Source organism: Cherax quadricarinatus, unplaced genomic scaffold (assembly GCF_038502225.1).
Source record: "Cherax quadricarinatus isolate ZL_2023a unplaced genomic scaffold, ASM3850222v1 Contig3761, whole genome shotgun sequence".
NCBI classification, from domain to species: domain Eukaryota; kingdom Metazoa; phylum Arthropoda; class Malacostraca; order Decapoda; family Parastacidae; genus Cherax; species Cherax quadricarinatus.
The window spans coordinates 1,052-22,759 of NW_027198787.1; the positions used below are offsets into that span (position 1 = coordinate 1,052).

General features: G+C 35.5%; 1 protein-coding gene across 1 annotated transcript; it reads left to right on the forward strand.

Annotated features, from left to right (window-relative positions):
• The first annotated feature begins 208 nt into the window (after nt 1-208).
• Nucleotides 209-18,333, forward strand: LOC128702165 (protein FAM177A1). The gene is made up of 4 exons (XM_070081709.1): nt 209-374; nt 1,030-1,194; nt 2,907-3,053; nt 14,566-18,333. The coding sequence occupies exons 1-4, from the start codon at nt 219-221 to the stop codon at nt 14,689-14,691; spliced, it is 594 nt and encodes a 197-aa protein (XP_069937810.1). The 5' UTR covers nt 209-218; the 3' UTR covers nt 14,692-18,333.
• The last annotated feature ends 3,375 nt before the right edge of the window (nt 18,334-21,708 follow it).

The following is a 21,708-nucleotide window of genomic DNA, read 5'->3' on the forward strand; positions in this document are numbered from 1 at the left end:
CCTCAGTATGTGAGCTGAGGTTGCTGTCAGCTGAGACTAAAATATTAACTTATCATATTTACAATAATTATTGTAGGTATGGAAACCCTTTGCTGGTGGTTTCATGGTCTTTTTTTATATTGGCATTAGTTGTTTGAGAAGATTTGAGGACAGTACCATAAAATCTTAATTCAATCTCATATTGTTTCATTTTGTTTTATTCATAGCCTGCCAAGGTCATGAACGCAGTTTCCTTCCAAGGTGAGGAAGGTAAAAAACGAAAGTCAAAGTGCCTAGAAGGGTCCTTCACTCTGATGGCACTATGGAGGAGTACAGCACAGGCGAGAGAGGGCGAGACTGATAACAAGCCAGATACTCTAGCATTGGTTGATCCAGTAAGTTAACATTTTCACTTTATATTACGAATAGTGAGGTATGTTTTCAGCATCATTGAGGAGATTAGTATTATGAAAAATAACTTTTTAAACACCTTGCAAGGCAGAAATAGAAATTACTACTGTCACAAAGAAGAATATGTGAAGTGTACATTATGCTGGGTCACTTTTGATTGGCCATTTTTTTTCTAATTCAGGCAATAAAACTTTTAAAATGGGTTTGAGTGTAAGCAGTTGTGTTATTTGTTTTTATTATGAATAAATTATATCTTGAATATTTATTGTGTTATATAATTATTTATGTAAATTTTAAAACTTGCAAATATAACTGGTAAGATCTTAAAAATGCCTGTTAAAGTTATGACCAATTATTAACCCTTAAACTGTCCAAACGTAGATCTATGTTTTTTCAACATTTGAAAGTATGTAAAAAAACATAAATCTTCTTTTTGTTTTTTTACATTTGAAAATGTGTAAAAAAAACTTTGATCTACTTTTTTTTTTGTTATATTTGAAAATATGTAAAAAACGTAGATCTACTTTTGGAGCACTATGCATGTGAACGTAGATCTGTTTGGACAGTTTAAGGGTTAAGCAAGATACATTTCTGAATTTTTTATGTATGAACTTCATAAATAGATTTTTCCTCTTGCAGAAAAGTTTGAGTTGGGGCCCATGGATGTATTACTGGATGTATTACACAGGAAGTAAAACATTATCAGCATGTGATTATGTGGGTGAAGGCTTGGCACACTTCCTGGGTATTACATCACCAAAGTATCAGTATGAGATCGATGAGTATAAGCGATGTGAAGAGGAGGTAAGTGGGATCATTTTATACTCTTAATGAGTTTGATTTGTCTGACGAAGTGTTGTATTGTTTGTAAATTTTATTTTGCGGTTATCCTTAAAATTTGCTCTCTCGCCTTGTATGTAAATTAGTCCAGGAGAGAAAATTGCATTTTTTATGTTGCAATTGTCATTGAAAAATAATTGTAATAGTATGCTGTGCAGTCTCAAAAATAATTGTTACTTATAATTTATAAGTGATGTCTTTTATTACAATTATATTTTTGGTCAAAAATTTTTCTTTTATAATTGTTGCTGGACTACTGTTGTATAATAATAATAGTAGAATGCTTCTGTAGAAGTTACCATACAGTACTTTTAAGTCCTAAAGAAATTCTGAAGAAATAGAAGAAAAATGCATATGAAGTAAATGACCATGGACATTAGTTAATTTTGTTTTATGAAAAATATCGGTGGGAGACAGCCGACTTGTTGAAAAAAAAAAAAATCCAACACTTGTACTGCTGAGGAATTGTTATTAATGTGAGGTATGGTAATAGGTAAATACCACATGGACAGTTATTATGATACAGAGTAGAAAAGATCTGTATATTCCAACCTCAGTGAGAGAGTTCCTTTAGCAGATTTACCTGACAAGGCTCTCTTGATCGAGGCTGAAATACATAGAGACTTTCTGTTTAAGTGTTTTATTTTCCTATCTTGTGGGATTTACCTGTTTATTGATCAGTGTTTATGACAGTTTTATCATAAAGCAGTAATATCATAAGGTTTCTAAAAGTAGTGATTAACTCCAATATTGTGGTAACATTTCCCCTCTTTACACCTTACTCTATTTATTTTTTATGGATTTTATATTTATATTGTTTACAGTATTTTCCCAGATACTTTTCTTACATTTCCAATTGAGGAAAGCTTTTTTAAAACTTCCATTAATTGTATAATACAGTAGGACCTCCATATCCACAGGGAATATGTTCTAAGGACCTGCCATGGATACCGAAACCGTGGATGGTAGCAAACCCTATACATGTATATAAGTCCTATACATGCCTATTATAAAGTTTGATAAATTATGCACAAAAAGTAGAGAGCTATCACTTTTTCACTGATGGGAAGCACTTCACAGCTTCTCTTAGGCTTTGAAGAACTGCCAGTTTCTCTATTTTTGTGCTCTGGTGCCATTATTGTGCAAAATTAAGAGGTATTTTGGAGCCACAGTAAACTGTGGATGACTGAAATTGCTGATACCGAATCAGTGGATACAGGGGTTCGACTATATTTGCTACCTCCTCTTGTAAACCATTCCATTGATCTACTGTTTATGAAGAAAATACAATACCATAGTCTTATATTTGTGAACTAACCAAAGAAATTAATCTGCTAAGATAGAAATTAAGATGTTGGAAGCATTGCATCCCACTAATTTTACCTTGTTATTGTATATTTTCCTTCTGTGGGTCACCCTGCCTGGGTGGGTAATGGCACATGTTAAAAATATTGCATATATTTTTTTAACACACTGGGCATCTCCCACCAAATTAGGGTAACCCAAGAAAGAAATGCTTTCACCATCATTCACTCCGTTGTCTTGCCAGAGGCATCTTAATAATACTTGTATCTTTCAGTACTTTTAGTATCTTTTAGCAATTTGTAAATTAATGTGTCATTTTATATTCATCTGTTGATTACTCTATACTGTATTGTATTGCTGTATTTATGTAGGAGAAAGCAGAGAGGGAGGAAGAAGCAGCTGAGATGGCTGGCTGGACAACTGCTGAGAACATAGTGGCTGATGGTGTTGAGCGAGGAGACACTGTGGTGTGCTCAGCCATACGGCAACCACCCTCCCCATCGCACGCCAAAAATGAGGTAATATCACCCAGATAATTTAACTCTTGTATACAGTATTATTTATGCAATTTTTTTTTTTATTATTGCACAGTTATGGACAACATTTTAAAGGCAGTTTGTGTGATTCACCCTGCAAGCTTTTTATGTTCTAATGCTATGTATTGCTATTATGCACACTGGTAGTTCAGTACAGTGGTATCTTGACTTATGAGTTTAATTCATTCTGTGATCAAGCTCGTAACTCAATTTGCTCGTATATCAAATCAATTTTCCTCATTGAAATTAATTGAAATGCCATTAATCCATTCCAGCTCCCAAAAAAAACACCCCATTTTTTTTGTTATGGGTTTTTAAATAAAAAAATGTATTTATAAATAAGAAATGACTTTTGCCTTTTTTGCCAAGTCCCAGCAGTGTTTAGAAATGCTGGAGTATATGTGGAGGTCCTTGAAGCACGGTGTAACATGAATGTCATTCCACTGCTAACAGTGCAGCAGTGGAGTGACATATGATGATTGTGCACTGCCTTGGCTTGATTTTTCACTGATACACATAAACATGTCTATCTGTTTCTGTCTATCTGTCCATCTGTTTGTTCTATCTGTCTATTTGTCTGTCTCTGTCTAGCTCTGTTTATCTCTGTCTCTGCTTATTTGTCTTTCTGTCTGTCTGTGTTTCTGTCTTCCTGTCTCTCTACTTGTCTCTCTCTCAGAGAGAGAGAGCCGCTCATGAACTACCAGGTATTACACACAATGCAGTCATCACATCTGATTCCTGAACAAGTAAAAATGTGTATTACTTGCCAGTCATACTTATTATGCCTTATACATACAAGCATGGTATAGCACTGTGTCTGGATTTTTTGGGGGTTATCGTAGGTAATTTACACTATGTATAACTGTATTTATGTGTACCTGTGAGATAGAGACAGAGATAGACAGAGACAGACAGAAATAGACAGAGACAGAGATAGACAGAGACAGACACACACACACATGTATTACACACATTCCAGAATTGTTTCTCTTTACTTAGGGCATACGTTATAGAACATTCTGGCAGGATGACATTACCACTGGTATTAAAATTGAAAGGATGTTACACATCGGTTATTATCGAGGTATCTGAAGCTCACTCATAATTCGGATTTTGGCTCACAACTCAAAACAAAAATCAACCGAGCAACGGCTCGTAACTCAGAAAACTCGTAAGTACAGGCACTCGTAAGTCAACGTACCACTGTATTTAAACTTGGTTTCATGACCTGTGCTAAATGTACAAGGGACCCTAAATGGCTGTTGATTGAATTATTTTGAAAGATGAAGAAATTATCTTTCTCTATTTTTAGATGCCAAAGTATTAAAATTATATTGAAATCCTTTGTGATTATGACATTAAAAGTAGTAGTGAATAAATTTGATTATAATAATTATATCATAGAAATATTCACAGCATATTTGTTATAGAAGTGCAACCTAATATTATATGTATAACTTTTAAAATTTACCTAAGGAGTGCATTTGGAAATAGTACAGTATGTGAAAAGCAAAAAAAATCCAGAAATAGGGACTGTGGTGTCAGTTTATTGGTCCATCATTGCTGCTAACATGGTAAAAAAAAGATCACAAGACCCGAATGGTAACTAAGAAATCTGTGTTTAATCTGGGAGGAAAGAGTTAATAACAAGGGATAACCTGAGAAAGTCAAGCAGTGTGGTCTTTTTCTGTTCAGGCCCTTTTGCCTAGGATGTGACCCACTTTACTGGACTAACTTCTAGATATCCTCCACTATTTGTGGCTAAGCTAACATGGGCAGCAAGTGTAAGGAGATTTGCCTATATATCTCGCCTTACTCAAAAAATTCATACCGAAATGAGTTGAACACTGTACCACTGACTTAGGTAATACTATCAAATTAGTGGTAAATATCATATACAGATATGTATTGGAGATCTTGACTCATGAAATCGTAATGACACGATTGCAAACAAACTGTACCAATGGAGGGGATTGAACTCATGGCGAGTGAGCTGTAAAACTCTCACCACAAATTCAATTCCTGCCTGTGGTATGTTTTTTTTTTTATGTATTGGAGATTGTGCTGTGAGAGCATTATGCTTATTTCAAGGTGAATTGTGCTGTTTCTTTGTTCTGTGTTCAATAAAAAATGTTTTAAGCACCCCCCATGAATGAAACCTAACTACTGGGGAGGGTTCTCTATGAAGCCACATTTTCAAGACTGTGGGTTCCAAAAGGAAACAAAATTTCAAAACATAGTTATAGCAGACCATCTTTATGGTTTATATAAAAAGCCTAATATTGTATTACTGCACAGTATGTTGAAAAATACTTTTTTTTTTTTTACAACTTATAATATATACAAATGTCTTCAGTATTTCACCTTATAAGAGACAAAAGGAAATACAGAACAGCACATGGTGTAGGTATTTGGACATACTAGACAGCATTTTTCAGCTAGTTTGTCAGATGACCTACCAGTTGTTCAAGGTTTACACTGCTCAAAACCTCATGGGGGTTCATGAGATATTATTTAGAAAATGGTGCTAACTAGAGAGGCCATAAGTTTTATTGTATTGTCCACTGGTATTAGACAAGCCCTCTGTGTTCATTGCGGAGTTCAATGTAATCCTTGCTGCTCTCTTGCTAATAGCTGGCTTAGTTGGTTCTTGGTTTACCATCTACTTAGATTCCTAATGTGCTCTGTTTGACCTGGCCTAATATGCCTCCATCCACCCTGTGGTTCAAAAGACCCATGAGTGGTTAGCCCATCTCTGGGCACAACACAAGATATGTGGTTCTGTGAGTGCCTGGGCCATGTTGGTTTCTTGGGAAATAAGCTGGTAGATGTCAAGGTGAAGTCTGCTATAATGAGCTTGCTCTGTAGCAGACTTCTTCCTGACAGCAACGTCATGGGCCACATACATAGATATACATATCTCTGAGAAGTGGCAGGTCTGATAGGCCTCCAGATGAAAAGCAAGTTACAGCGTTCAGCAGGATGTTGGTGTTTGTCCTTCCTCATTCAACGGGAATCATTTTTTTGAGAGGACTCTCTACTGATTGAGGATCAGGCACACACATTTTGTCCATATGTATGTACCTATTTGCAGGTGCTCCTGCTTCCCTCTTTGAAGCTTATGCCATGCTGCTGCATGCACAACACATTTTAACTGTTTACCCATGACTTAAGCCTTTTTGCTTGCATCATTATTTTTATAATTAATGGGGTGCCTTTAGGGATCTTGAAGAACATTTAAGAGAGTCTTTTGGTATTAATAATTTAACGGGATTTTAAAGTATTGGTGGTTATTTTAACTTAGCAAGATAGTATTTGTGTGTTTTATTCATGCTAGTAGATTTTTATTGTTTGATAATTTAGCCTTGGATGTATGTCTTGCACTGATTTTTTATTGCCAAGAGTGCAGAATAATCTGGTTGGTCAAAGTACTCTACAGAATTATTAGAAGAAAGCATACCAGTACAGTACTTAAAGCTGTGAAGCTCTTGATGTGGATATACGTACTGGATATCCCCTCTAGGTTCTTGATCTAAGAAATCTAGCCCATGCTTCCCTTTTTTGGTTTGAACCTGAATGCTTCCCATTTCCCCAGGTGCTGTATGATACCCCTATGGATTTAGCACTTTCCCATGAATATAATATAATATACCCTGATGTACCATAGATAGAATTAGACTTTTAAGAAATATTGATGGAAAATGTTTTATGGTTTCAGTTTGCCTCTACAAGCACAAATAAATAGGAATTCTGCATGATTATTTTAGTCATAATTCCTGTAAATTTACTTTCACTTTTGTCTAAAATAGAACTTCCTTCAATTTCAGCCTGATAATGAGCATCTAATTGAGAGGAATAGTGAAAAAAGCGAGGTAGCTTGTAATGCCTCTTATAGGTCTTCCTCTTGCTCTTCACTTAGCACTACTAAAGTCAAAGTCTGGATGTCCAAAGTACACATTAACAAGGCTGGTGAAATGTCAACATGGGTCTAGGCTGAATTTACGTCTCTAAAGAGTCCTTCCATCATTGCCTTTGTCTGGGTTTAATTTCAAGCTTTTTTCTCAGGCTTTTAAATAATAATCCAAATAAACAATAACCCAAATACTGCAACAATATTTTGCATGAACTGTAATTATATTTCATATATATATATATATATATATATATATATATATATATATAGATATATATATATATATATATATATATATATTCATATATATATATATATATATATATATATATATATATATATATATATATATATATATATATATATATATATATATATATATATATATATATATATATATACATACACACACACACACACACACACACACACACACACATACATACATATATTTTAACAGTATTTCACATATATTGTAACAATTTTTTACATATGCAGTAGTATTGAAAATTTTCACATAAAACATATTCTGTATTCACAAACACCAAGGAAATTAAATGAATAAGTTTTACACAATATAAATATATTTCAGAAATTAAGTTGGGTGTATTAGTACAGTATTATATTGCTGGGATTTACTAATTATTGCCTATATAAAACTTAAAGATATTATTGATCAGTTGCCAATGTATATCATAGTGGTGATTGAACCTACAAATGATTAATAAGTTCTATTTATTAACTTGACAAGTTAAAGACTTAATAATATCTTTGATTTCCAACCTATATGTGAAAATATAATTTAAGATGCTTTATGTCTGATGTTGTGTGTGGCTTGCATACAGCTATCATTGTGTATGGCTTCAGTGTGATTTTAATGTGGATATGGATCTTTAACAGGAAAAAATATTTTTAAGATTTCAGGGGTGCATGGTTTTATTTGTTTTCATGAGACAGGATTACAGGTTTGATCTTTCACCAGGTTCTACCTTGTTACTGTCACCAGGTTTTTACTTTGTTACTGTCACCAGGTTTTTACTTTGTTACTGTCACCAGGTTTTTACCTTGTTACTGTCACCAGGTTTTTACTTTGTTACTGTCACCAGGTTTTTACCTTGTTACTGTCACCAGGTTTTTACCTTGTTACTGTCACCAGGTTTTTACCTTGTTACTGTCACCAGGTTTTTACCTTGTTACTGTCACCAGGTTTTTACCTTGTTACTGTCACCAGGTTTTTACTTTGTTACTGTCACCAGGTTTTTACCTTGTTACTGTCACCAGGTTTTTACTTTGTTACTGTCACCAGGTTTTTACCTTGTTACTGTCACCAGGTTTTTACCTTGTTACTGTCACCAGGTTTTTACCTTGTTACTGTCACCAGGTTTTTACCTTGTTACTGTCACCAGGTTTTTACCTTGTTACTGTCACCAGGTTTTTACCTTGTTACTGTCACCAGGTTTTTACCTTGTTACTGTCACCAGGTTTTTACCTTGTTATTGTCACCAGGTTTTTACCTTGTTACTGTCACCAGGTTTTTACCTTGTTACTGTCACCAGGTTTTTACCTTGTTACTGTCAACAGGTTTTTACTTTGTTACTGTCACCAGGTTTTTACCTTGTTACTGTCACCAGGTTTTTACCTTGTTACTGTCACCAGGTTTTTACCTTGTTATTGTCACCAGGTTTTTACCTTGTTACTGTCAACAGGTTTTTACCTTGTTACTGTCACCAGGTTTTTACCTTGTTACTGTCACCAGGTTTATACTTTGTTACTGTCACCAGGTTTTTACCTTGTTACTGTCACCAGGTTTTGCCTTGTTGCTTTTGGAGTCATGTTGAATCTTCAGAACAATGGAGCTTTTATACCTCAGATTTATCTTTCAGTAGTTAATATACTGAGAGACTATTACCTCATGTTGAGAGGATGGTACTTTATGTCAGGGTGAATGACACCTTATATCCTGAGAGGATGGCACCTCATCCTGAGAGGATGGCACCTCATCCTGAGAGGATGGCATCTCATCCTGAGAGGATGGCACCTCATCTTGAGAGGATGGCACTTCATCCTGAGAGGATGCTACCTCATCTGAGAGGAAGGCACCTCATCTTGAGAGAATACCACCTCATCCTGAAAGGATGCTACCTCATCTTGAGAGGATGCTACCTCATCTGAGAGGGTGCTACCTCATCTGAGAGGATGCTACCTCATCTGTGAGGATGGCACCTCATCCTGAGAGAATGCCACCTCATATTCCAAGAAAATGTCACCTCATTCTGAGATGGTGACATCCTGTGTCCTGAGAGAATGACACCTCATAGCCCTGAAAGACTGGCATCTCATTTTCCAAGAGGATGGAATCACATACTGAGAGGTTGAAACCTTATACCCCAAAACAGTGGCATCTCATATCCAACAAGATGATAACACCTGTTATTACATGAATGTAGTGCAAGAAAATAAATTTGTTTAATACAGTACAGTAAGGATAAAGTCGTATAATTTTACATATGTACATGCCATATATGACAATATACATATATGACTTACTCTGTTTTAGGCCACAGAATTGTTTTCAGTCTTTTGCCATAATTACACTAGCTAATTGCTAATTATCTGGCATTCAATTTATCATTGTTCTACATTAGCTGGTAATTTTGATCAATCTGGCACCTAAATAGATAAGGTGAAAAAGTTAAGTGCAACAAAAAGGGATCATAGAAAGATGACTAAAAATTTAATGCACACTCTTCCACTTCCCTTTCCCCTCCCGCCCCTTCCCCTTCTCTCCCTTCCCATCGTCAACCCCAAGTGCACTGGATGGTTTATAATCCACTGTATATCCGGTACATAACAATCCTTGGATATTTTCTTATATCCTAAGAAAACAAGACATTATTGAAACACAACACACCAAGAGGACATTCATTTAATAAAGTATAAATTTCTGTTCTGTGTCTGTGTGTGCACATTTCAGTTCAAAATAATATATATAATTTTTTTTATTAGGGCTATTAAACATTTCAAAACAGGCATAATTTTGTGAATCATAAATATGGTAATTTCTCTGGTTTTAAACATATTCACTGTCTTATAAATTAGTAACTAAATATTGTAGATTCTATAATGTTTATCATAAATGTATGTCATATTGTATATCATCAGCTTAATTTTGAAAAGACTATAAATCCATCAGGCTTTCATGTTTATAAAACCTGCCATTGCTGAGTGCTAGTGTTCATTAAAATATAATAGTCAGTGGTCACATTTTCTGAAGATACTGTACGGCCAAAGTTTCCAAGCATGATGACATTCTTATTGATAGCAAGTAAGGAATAATATGTGAGTGATGGTGACCCAGATAACCTGGTTGTATTCTAATAAAATACTGTACATATTACTGTTTTTGCATACTAATGTTTCACTTCTACTTGTCTTGCCTCTTTGTAATAGATACATACTCAAATTTGCAGTAAACTGAAATAGAAATTTATTTCTAGACTTCACTTTAAACAACATAAGAATTCATGATGAAGTATGTATCACATGTAATTATATATTTTGTTCAAACTAGCCTGAGTGTCAGAATGATACAGTTCTCTCATCTAATGTATGGCATCTCTAGTAGTCATTTTAATTCATGACACTATTATGCTTCATTAAGCTTGAAAAGAATGCTTTTAAGATAAGGAAAAGCAAATCAGATTTAATCTGTAATAGTTACTTTTGCTGTGACAGAAAGCTTCAGTATTCACAATGTACAGTATAAAGTGCTGTGAGAGTGTACTCATTTAGTGGGCTGCTATATTACTCCTGAACCACATGCTATAACCTGGGCAACCACACATGTTCAGGTTTGAAACATTTTTCAATACAAATGATACAGAGATGCATCAGATTTCTGTTGAGAATAATTACCATATATGTACTTCATATATAAATTTTGGTGCGAAATTATTTCTTACAGTAGGTGCTCCTATTCAGGATAAATTACCATAAAAAATAATTAAAGTTAAGTAATATTGTTATGACAGTTAGTATATCATACTAGATTATTAAATTACCACCTGTTGACAAAAAAAAATTCATTCAAAGAATCAGGTGGTATTGATTTTTGTTCCATTCAAGTAACCAAACTGTGATGATTTGTTCCATATAAAATAGCCATATGAAATTTATTTAACTATTCCATTCAAAGAATAAGATATTCTTTGTGTCTACTTTTGTTTTGTACTGTGAGTGGCCAGTAGTGCAAGATGTTTGGTTTATTTTAATAGGCAAGATATATTGCAGTATAGTACTGTATATTAGATCAGTTAACTTCTGGTGCATAATAGTGCAAGATGTTTGGTTTATTTTAATAGGCAAGATATATTGCAGTATAGTACTGTATATTAGATCAGCTAACTTCTGGTGCACATTGAAACACTACCATGGAAGTATTGGAAAAGGTTTATTCATTTTTCTCCATTAATACTACCCAGAGACAATTGACAGTATGTATCGTGTTCTTAAATTTTACGTTGCTTTTATGAATCATCTTAGTGTATTTATTTTTTCTCCACATGCTTTTGTCCAGTCCTCTCCTCCTCAATGTCTTGAGGTAACATATCTCTCTGACATATTTCAGCTTACTATTTTTAAGGGGTTGACTTGATTCTGGTGAAGGGACCTTGATCCAAGAAACTGGAGGTACCCTTCACTTACTCAGATCAGACCTGATTACCTTCCATTTCCCAGGTGCTGTGTGATTCTTATAGATTTAGCTCTTTTTTTATGAATATAATAATAACAACAATACTATTTTTGGTAACATTTAACAAGGAATTCTGTGTATTGTATAGACTTGCCTATCAGGTAAGTAATGGCATAGCCACTACTCATAATAATAAAGATTAAGTAACCATGATAAATTACAAGACTGTTATTTATATCACTCTTTAAACTACATAGACAAATTAGAAGCATGAGGGAGATCGAGTACTGTATTTTTTCAGGTTTAACAATAAGTATCAGACTGTCAATTGGTCCTGTAAAAGGCATAAATCATCCAGGGGAAAAAACACTTAATTTTCATGGTAGTTTTTCATTTGGTTATTGTTACCAATTGTGCACCTTTGTAAATAATTGTTTAAGCATAACACATTTCTAATGCTGTGAATTATCGGTGCAATATTAGGTACCTAATTTTTCAAGTGCTGTTTGGTATTTTGTGAGCATTTACAATATATTTAAATCATTTATATATCATTATTACACTTTTATATTTGTATATCGTATTAATAATGCTAGTAAGGTGCGACGCAGTATTTAATAAAAATCTGCATGTTTAGTTTGTTCACTCACGCTATCCTTGCTAATACACTTAACACAAAAATTATTTTAAGGTATTATTAACAAAATGTTTTTATTCCATTACAACATGATAATGTTTATGCAGTCAATCTTTCTTTGTATAACAAGAAGTGGCTTAATAATCAAACCTAATGCATGAGTACAACACAGAATGGGGTTTGTACTCTGCATTCTTCTTATGCTAATACAAGAGGTCCTCAACTTACAAATGCTACAAATTACATGCATCAACACTTACAAATAGAAAAAGCTACATGCATCTACACTTACAGATAGAACAAGCTACATGCATCTACACTTACAAATGGAACAAGCTACATGCATCTTCACTTACAAATGGAACAAGCTACATGCATCTTCACTTACAGATAGAACAAGCTACATGCATCTACACTTACAGATGGAACAAGCTACATGCATCTGCACTTACAGATGGAACAAGCTACATGCATCTACACTTACAGATGGAACAGGCTACATGCATCTACACTTACAGATGGAACAAGCTACATGCATCTTCACTTACAAATGGAACAAGCTACATGCATCTTCACTTACAGATAGAACAAGCTACATGCATCTACACTTACAGATGGAACAAGCTACATGCATCTTCACTTACAGATAGAACAAGCTACATGCATCTACACTTACAGATGGAACAAGCTACATGCATCTGCACTTACAGATGGAACAAGCTACATGCATCTACACTTACAGATGGAACAGGCTACATGCATCTTCACTTACAGATAGAACAAGCTACATGCATCTACACTTACAGATGGAACAAGCTACATGCATCTTCACTTACAGATGGAACAAGCTACATGCATCTTCACTTACAGATAGAACAAGCTACATGCATCTACACTTACAAATGTCAAAAGTTATATACACATGTGCACTTACAAATGCTACATGTTACACACATGTACTCTTACAAATGTTATGGATTATTCATATTTACACTTACAAATGTTGCAGGTTATACATATCTACACCTGTATATGCTACAAGTTGCATACATCTACACTTACAAATGAGATATTTAAGAATCAGTTAATTTTTTGCAACTGCTGATCTGCAGTGCAATATAACCATCCTTTGCACTACAGTCCCCTCAAGGAACCTTCCTTGAGGGGAATCTGGATGCAAGAAATTAAATCAGTCCTCACCTTCCTTGGGCTGAACCTGATTGCCTCTCATTGCCAAGGCACTCTTTTACCTCTATGGGTTTAGCCCTACTCTCGTAGAATGTAATAAATTATTAATAATGCACTAGTATTTCTTTATAAATAACTCGTGTGTAAGTTGAAAAACCAAGAACACAGCTCATTTGCAAATTGGAGACCTCGTGTACTCATTAAAGTGAAATAGTTTGTACAGTGCACATTATTCATTTAAGCACTGTACCTGCACTGGCCAGTACAATGAATGATTTATTTTTGTTGCCAGTGTTATTAGCTTTGATTTTATCATTTATCCAAGCATTTTAATGCCTAACTTATGAGATTCACCTTACATGCAGACCTAAATAAGTGACATAACTAAACAATTGATGTTGAAGTTTTGCTATAAGTGTATTAATTTCAACATCTTGAGTATTGTAGTTAAGCTTTTTCACCACCAGCACAAAGGAATTATGAGGTTAGTGTACACTCTTCACCCAGTTATTTCTTTATTCATATTCTGCATGTTATATGCACACAATTTATAACCAGAATCGCTAAGGGTTTTAATTGTCATTAAGTATCCTTAGTAGGTATAGTATTTCATTAGGTAGTGTCCCTTTAAAGAGGGTGTCCTGTTGCTGAAGGGAATTAGGACTACCTTACCCTTCCTTCAATCATACCTGATTACCTCCCATTCCCTGGGCACTAATGACCCCTACTTATTTAGCGCTTCATGAATATAATAATAATTCTTGAATGCAGCTACTTTGCAAAGAGATTAGTGATACTAATTCTTACATAAAACAGTGAAGCCTGAACATTTTTAAACTTTGTTGAAAGTGTGCAGATTAAATAAAAAGGAGTTATAGGTATAATGAAAGCAATGTACTGTATTAATATAATGGTTTGGTAGAAAGGTGACACTTTGAGTGAGGTTTAGTTTTAGCATGGCAAAAATAAGTTGTTACAAATTTATTGCTGTGCATTTGTTATTATAGTATTTTTATGTTGCCAATACTTGTACAGTTGTTAACATTTAATGTGTCACTTTCAGATTCTCTCCGTACCAGAAACCACACATGATACCTCAGACCAGGAAGACAAGGCCTCTCAGTCAAGAGAGAAAGAAGACTCCCAGCCACAAGAAACAGACGGAGTGTCGCGCTGGGAAAGGTTTTAAGACCTGCCCCTAGGTGAAGGCTTTGTTATCATCCATGTGTCACAGGGAAAAGGTTCTAAGATCTATCTCAGAGGAAGGCTTCATCACCATCCATGTTATACATTGGCCCAAGATGAATGCTTTTTCTACAAAATGCATTTAGACTTCATCAACAACACTATAATGTATAAATAGATAAAAGTCTGTTTAGTGATGCCACCAATAAATGCAGTTCACACCTAGCATGTCTTACTGTCTGGTAAATCAGAATTTCCATCAAAATCTGCAAGAAAATAGCATTTTAAGATAAGAATTACATATTGTATATTTTAAGAAACAATCAGCAAAGGCAGGATAGAGTACCGAGAGGTAATATTAGTCCTTCTCACTGAGATGTTCATAAATATAATATATAATAGTACTCTAGTTTTGTAGTAAAATGAGATATTACAGTTGTAATGTGATTTTCCAGATCATCTATGTAACAGTTTTCGTGAATTAGAACCTTTTTGCCAGTGAAAATGAAAGCCAGTCCTCGTAGCATTTTACATATAAATAGTCTTTTAACAAGGACATAGCAAGGTTATATTAAAAACAGAAATAATTTTATAGTTTTTTCTCCTAAATGGAAAATCATGGAATATACATACGTTTCTCTAGTATATACCAGGAATAATACAGTCACACCTCATCAATCAAAAATTAGTGGGACCAAATGTTTTTTGTTTAATTAAACTTTTTATTAATTACAGGAGTGGCAGCAGCATTGTGGAACATTATTTATTATGCCCATTATGATTAACTTGAGCTTTTAATTATAACCCTATGCAAATAAATGAGGTGTGCTTCCACTTTAGTTTTCATATTTAACATGTGTGTATATCCATGCAATAAAAAGTGAGAAATGCCATTTTGAATTCCAGTACTGTACACTATATTGTATTTTTTTGTAATTTTTTTTTTACAGTATTATTATTATAAGGTTATATTTTGATTTAGTCCAGTTATCTGATACCTTCTATTTTGCAGGAGTGCATACATATTTTGTCCAGTTACATGCAGGAGTGCATACATATTTTGTCCAGTTACATGCAGGAGTGCATACATATTTTGTCCAGTTACATGCAGGAGTGCATACATATTTTGTCCAGTTACATGCAGGAGTGCATACATATTTTGTCCAGTTACATGCAGAAATGCATACATATTTTGTCCACAGTTACCCACAGGGAGTGCATGCACACTTTATCCAGTTATATGCAGGGTTGTATACACATTGTTTAATTATCTGCAGGAGTGTGTACACATTTTATCCAGTCACTCTGTGTTTACTCCAGCTCCATTTTATAACACACCAATCTTAAGATTTTCCTACTTGTCTTCACAGTGATGTTCTATGGTGTTTTTTATACTATTATGATGTTGTATGCCTACTGTATGTAGTCAAGTGTGGTACAGTATCACATTGACAGACTCAGCATTTTAAATTGTGCCTTAAATCCTTATACTATTCACAAATTTTCAGTTAAATATAAAATATGTATTACAGTGGTACCCCGAGTTTCATACATAATTCGTTCCAGAAGGCTGTTCGTGTGCCGTTACCGAACAAATTTGTTCTCATAAGGAATAATGTAAATTAGGTTAGTCCGTTTCAGACCCCTAAAAATACACTTACAAAAGCACTTACAATAACACACTTACATAATTGTTCGAGTTGGGAGCTGTACAAAACTCGGGGTACCACTGTACATGTATGTAGATCAAAATAACTCAGTACAATATATTTAAGGTAAAATTTTAATACAGTGATAGTCTCATTTCACATTGTTTTAGTTTGTTCTGAAATAGCACAAGTACTATTAATGAATAACTAAATGTGGGTGGGTCACATGTATGTGTGCATGAGTGCACATGTGTATGTGTGTGTATCAAATATTATCTCAGTACATAGCAGGATTCAAACCTGCACTCGCTGTATCACAGTACATAGTACTTTCACCATTCAAAGTACTGCCTACTTTGATACAGTGTACAGGTTTGTATCCTGCTGTGAACTGAGACATAATGTGTGTTAAAAGTTCACCCATTTGCGAATTATTAAGCATGTGTGCATGTGTATGTGGACATACGTGTGTATATAAAAGTGAGTGAGTGGAAAAGAGTATATACAAATAAGGATATGTTATTATTTTATCTCTTCTACATAGGGGACTTATATTGTGAATTAGTCTCATGTATATTAAAGTACACTAGAAAAGTTGGATGACAACTCTACGAATGTACTACACACCAAAGGATTTGTGAAATTGTTATCAGTACAATATATACGGATATATATATTTTTTTTTTTTCAACAAACCGGCCATATACCACTGAGGCAGGGTGGCCCAAAAAGAAAAACATACAGGAGAAGGGGTTACTAGCCCCTTGCTCCTGATGTACGTATATATATATATACAGTGGACCCCCGGTTTACGATATTATTTCATTCCAGAATTATGTTCAGGTGCCATTACTGAACGAATTTGTTCCCATAAGGAATATTGTGAATTAGATTAGTCCATTTCAGACCCCCAAACATACACATACAAACGCACTTACATAATTGGTCGCATTGGGAGCTGATCGTAAACTGGGGGGTCCACTGTATATATATAAATGCTGTATTGTATATTTTACAACCCTCAAGTGCATGTACTGAGATTTGAATTTCTCTTAGATATGACACCAGGTTGAGTACCATAATATCTTGGTATGTGCATTCAGGGTTGTGAGAATTGCTTGTGATTCTGGTACCAGTCAAGTTTACATAACTGAAGGTAACAGAGAGACAGACAGACAGACAGAGACACACAGTGTGTGTATACATATACATATTTTTTTTTTTAACTCCCAGGCCATCTCCCACCAAGGCAGGGTGACCCAAAACAATAAAGCTTTCACTATCATTCACACTATCACTGTCTTTGCAGTGATAGTGTGAATGATAGTATACACACACATATACACATACATACATATATCCAGCAGGCTTGTATGAACATTCAAGACAAATGGTTTATAATGAACATACTGTCGGAGTATAAGGTAACCTTCATGAAGGGCTTCAGGAAATCTAGTTAGCCAGGCTTGAATCTGGGAAGTGGGAAGGTAGTGCCTGCACTCTGAAGGAGGGATTAGGATGTTGCAGGCAGAGGGATAATATGCTTACATACATATATACATTCATACATATGCATACACATACATACATACAAATATACACTGTATATGTTTTGTTATTACTCAGTGAAATTCAGTCTGAACCTCACAAAATTAATAGAAAGCTGTATTTCATTGATGTTAAATAATGCTAAGTTGGGTAAGATTAAGCTATAATGTATACTGAAAATTTTTACGAAAGTTAGGTATGTTAATTCAGTTAAAATCTAAAAATTGGCATACCATGTTAAATTATAGAAATCTATCAAGCCATAAGAAAAAATCAGAAAAAATAAATTTTGGCTTTTGTATTTGATTGCTCTAGATAATAAAGCACAACATATACAGTATGTACTGTGTACAATATATACTGTACCTGCTAGAAAGAGGCAGAAGTATTAAAAATATATACTACATACTGTAACGTAAGTTTTGTGGTGAATAAATAATATAAAATTACTGTGTGATTTTGTTATAAAACCCTCAGTGTTCCGGTGTAATAAAAAATGAAGAATTTTTGTGCCTGGTCATAGACCAGGCCGTAGGGGTGTTGATCCCCAAAATCCTCTCCAGGTATACTCCAGGTAAGTAAGTTTATTCAGGTATACACATATACAGTTACATAGATTATCATACATAGCAGCATATGTGTAGAGAACCTAGGATAACCCAAAAAAGTCAGAGTGGCTTATTTCCATTGAGGTAAGCAATGTGTGAGATGACATGATTTACCATTATGTCATCTCATTTCAGTTGGTAATTCCTTATGTTACTAACTTATTGCACCAACTTTGATTTCAGTTTTACTCTTGCACTAACCTCTGCACACCCCTACCCTCCACCCACTCATAACTTTCAGACAACCTTCCCAGCATTGTTATATGATCCTTATGGATTTAGTACTCGCAATGATATAATAATTCCAGATGTGCAAAATACGTTTGTCATATGTGCAGTTTGCAAAACATATTGAAGATTTTTATGTGAAAGTCACTGTTTATGGCTTGATTGTGCTTGGTACATCTACTATGTGCCTGGAATACTGCTGCTGTCTTTTTGACTACCACCCACAGGATGGGTATGGGGTGCATAATGAAGATGTTAAACTACTGTATGAAGCCAGGGAAACCTATATAATACTGGAACAGTATCTTAATAAAACTGGGTGCTAAACCCATAAGGGTCATGCAGCACTGCTCTGAAACAGCACTCAAGACTAATGTTTCTGGATCCCTCATAATAACCTTCCTGACTCTGCCTCTTACATACCTCTAACCCCCGCTGGTCTCTGAACTAAGCATATTTCATCTAGCACATCCTGCCATGCAGTGCTGTATGACCCTTGTGGATTTAGTACTTATTTTTCATTGAAATAATAATCTGGACCCCTTGATGCAAGTGAGGAGCTCTTGATCCTGAGCTGAATCTGAATGATTCACATTCCCCAGGCTCTACGTATATGGCTTCCCTATGGGTTTAGTGCTTCCCTATGACTGAAAATACTGTATGTAAAATTACTGCACTGTTATTGCCTTATTACTCCTCAAGGGAGGTTCCTTGATGCTGGTGAGGGGCTCTTGATCTAGGGAATTGAATCTGCTCCAGTTCCCTGCATTGATCCTGAATACCTTCCATTCCCCATCACTGTATAATCCTACGGGTTTAGCGCTTCCCCCATGATTATAATAATCTCAAGAAAAGTTCCTTGATATTGATGAGGTACCCTTGATCTAAAGAATTAGATATGCCCTTCCCTTCCTTGGATCAAATTTGAATTCTTCCCATTTCCCCAGGTGTTGTATGACTTTCTAAAGGTACATATATAATAATACTGATATACATTATGGCATATAAATAATACTGATATACCTTATGGCATATACTGAGACATCCCTCTTAGTATATACCGAGAGAAATGCGTCTTGGTATCTAATGAGAAACATCCTTCTCGATATACGATGAGAGACGCTCTTCTGGGAATATATTGAAAGATATCCCTCGTGGAATATACTGCAGGATATTCCTCCTGGTATAGCACCCCTCTAGGGAGGTAGATTCCTTGACGCTGGTGAGGGGCTCTTGATCTAGGGAATTGGATCTGTGCTCCAGTTCCCTGAATTGAGCCTGAATGCCTCCCATCCCCCCCACTTGCGCTGCATAATTCTACGGGTTTAGCGCTCCCCATGATTATAATAATCCTCGTCCTCCCGGTATATACAGGAAGGTCAGCGCTTGCGTGGCTGTGCTCCTCTGTGGGAGGAATTTCCTGTTGTCTGAGGCAGAACATTTAAGTTTACCAAACTGGAGGAACCATTCACGGATTTGGCCTATTCTTGGTATATACCCCAGGGATACCTTTCCTAGTGACTTCAGGGGTATATAGGATTGTCACACGTCACTCCAGTTTGTCCTAAACTTGAGCTGTATAAAAATCGATCATGTTTCCGTATGGTTTGAGCGGTGCGATTAATATTATTAGTGGTTTTAAACGTTAGCTACCATATCATTGGTGTTTAATATGGAGTTAGTATATTTCGAAGGTTTATATCATAGAGTTAGTGGGTTACCAGAGGCTGAAATAGAGGTTATTATAGGGAAAAAGTGGATTGATGGTGGGTAGGTAGAAGTCAGTCCGGCTCAGAAGGGATTTTTCCACCGTCCGAGGCGGGTGTGTGTCAGCGCTCTGACTTTATTAATAGATTTTTGTGATATAACTTACTTTCTGCTGCCAGATTTCCTGTTTTGGCGGCGGTGGTGAGTACAACGAACTCGTCCAGCTATACAGGGGCAGGAAAATAATCCCTTAAAAATTGTGCTCAGAGTCTGAAGCGTTGGAATAATTTTGACTATATTTCCTGGAAGCTGTGGTTGTTTTTTTTTATTTTCACATAATTCCCCCACACAGGACAAGATCCCCCCACAAGGTACACTGATGTGATTTTGTGTATGATATTTGTTATTTAAATGATCTGTTGTATGTTGATGATCCCTCTAGTGGACACTAATGTCTCTTGGTCTGTCTTACTGTGTCTGTATCTCACTGTGTTTGTATCTCACTGTGTCTTGTGTCTGTGTCTTACTGTGTCTGTATCTCACTGTGTCTTGTGTCTGTGTCTTACTGTGTCTGTATCTCACTGTGTCTTGTGTCTGTGTCTTACTGTGTCTGTGTCTTGTGTCTGTGTCTTACTGTGTCTGTGTCTTGTGTCTGTGTCTTACTGTGTCTGTGTCTTACTGTGTCTATCTCACTGTGTCTTGTGTCTGTGTCTTACTGTGTCTGTGTCTCACTGTCTTGTGTCTGTGTCTTACTGTGTCTGTGTCTTGTGTCTGTGTCTTACTGTGTCTGTGTCTTGTGTCTGTGTCTGTGTCTGTGTCTTACTGTGTTTGTATCTCACCGTGTCTTGTGTCTGTCTCTTACTGTGTCTGTCTCTTACTGTCTGTATCTCACTGTGTCTGTATCTCACCGTGTCTTGTGTCTGTGTCTTACTGTGTCTGTGTCTTACTGTGTTTGTATCTCACTGTGTCTTGTGTCTGTGTCTTACTGTGTCTGTATCTCACTGTGTCTTGTGTCTGTGTCTTACTGTGTCTGTCTCTTACTGTGTTTGTATCTCACTATGTCTTGTGTCTGTGTCTTACTGTGTCTGTCTTACTGTGTCTGTCTTACTGTGTCTGCATCTCACCGTGTCTTGTGTCTGTGTCTTACTGTGTCTGTGTCTTACTGTGTTTGTATCTCACTGTGTCTTGTGTCTGTGTCTTACTGTGTCTGTATCTCACTGTGTCTTGTGTCTGTGTCTTACTGTGTCTGTCTCTTACTGTGTTTGTATCTCACTATGTCTT

Bases quoted from the DNA above. Each gene is read 5' to 3' on its own strand.
- LOC128702165 (XM_070081709.1), top strand. From the start codon at position 219: ATGAACGCAGTTTCCTTCCAAGGTGAGGAAGGTAAAAAACGAAAGTCA. The intron at 375-1,029 runs GTAAGTTAACAT...TTCCTCTTGCAG, and splicing joins CTCTAGCATTGGTTGATCCA to AAAAGTTTGAGTTGGGGCCC. The intron at 3,054-14,565 runs GTAATATCACCC...TGTCACTTTCAG, and splicing joins CATCGCACGCCAAAAATGAG to ATTCTCTCCGTACCAGAAAC.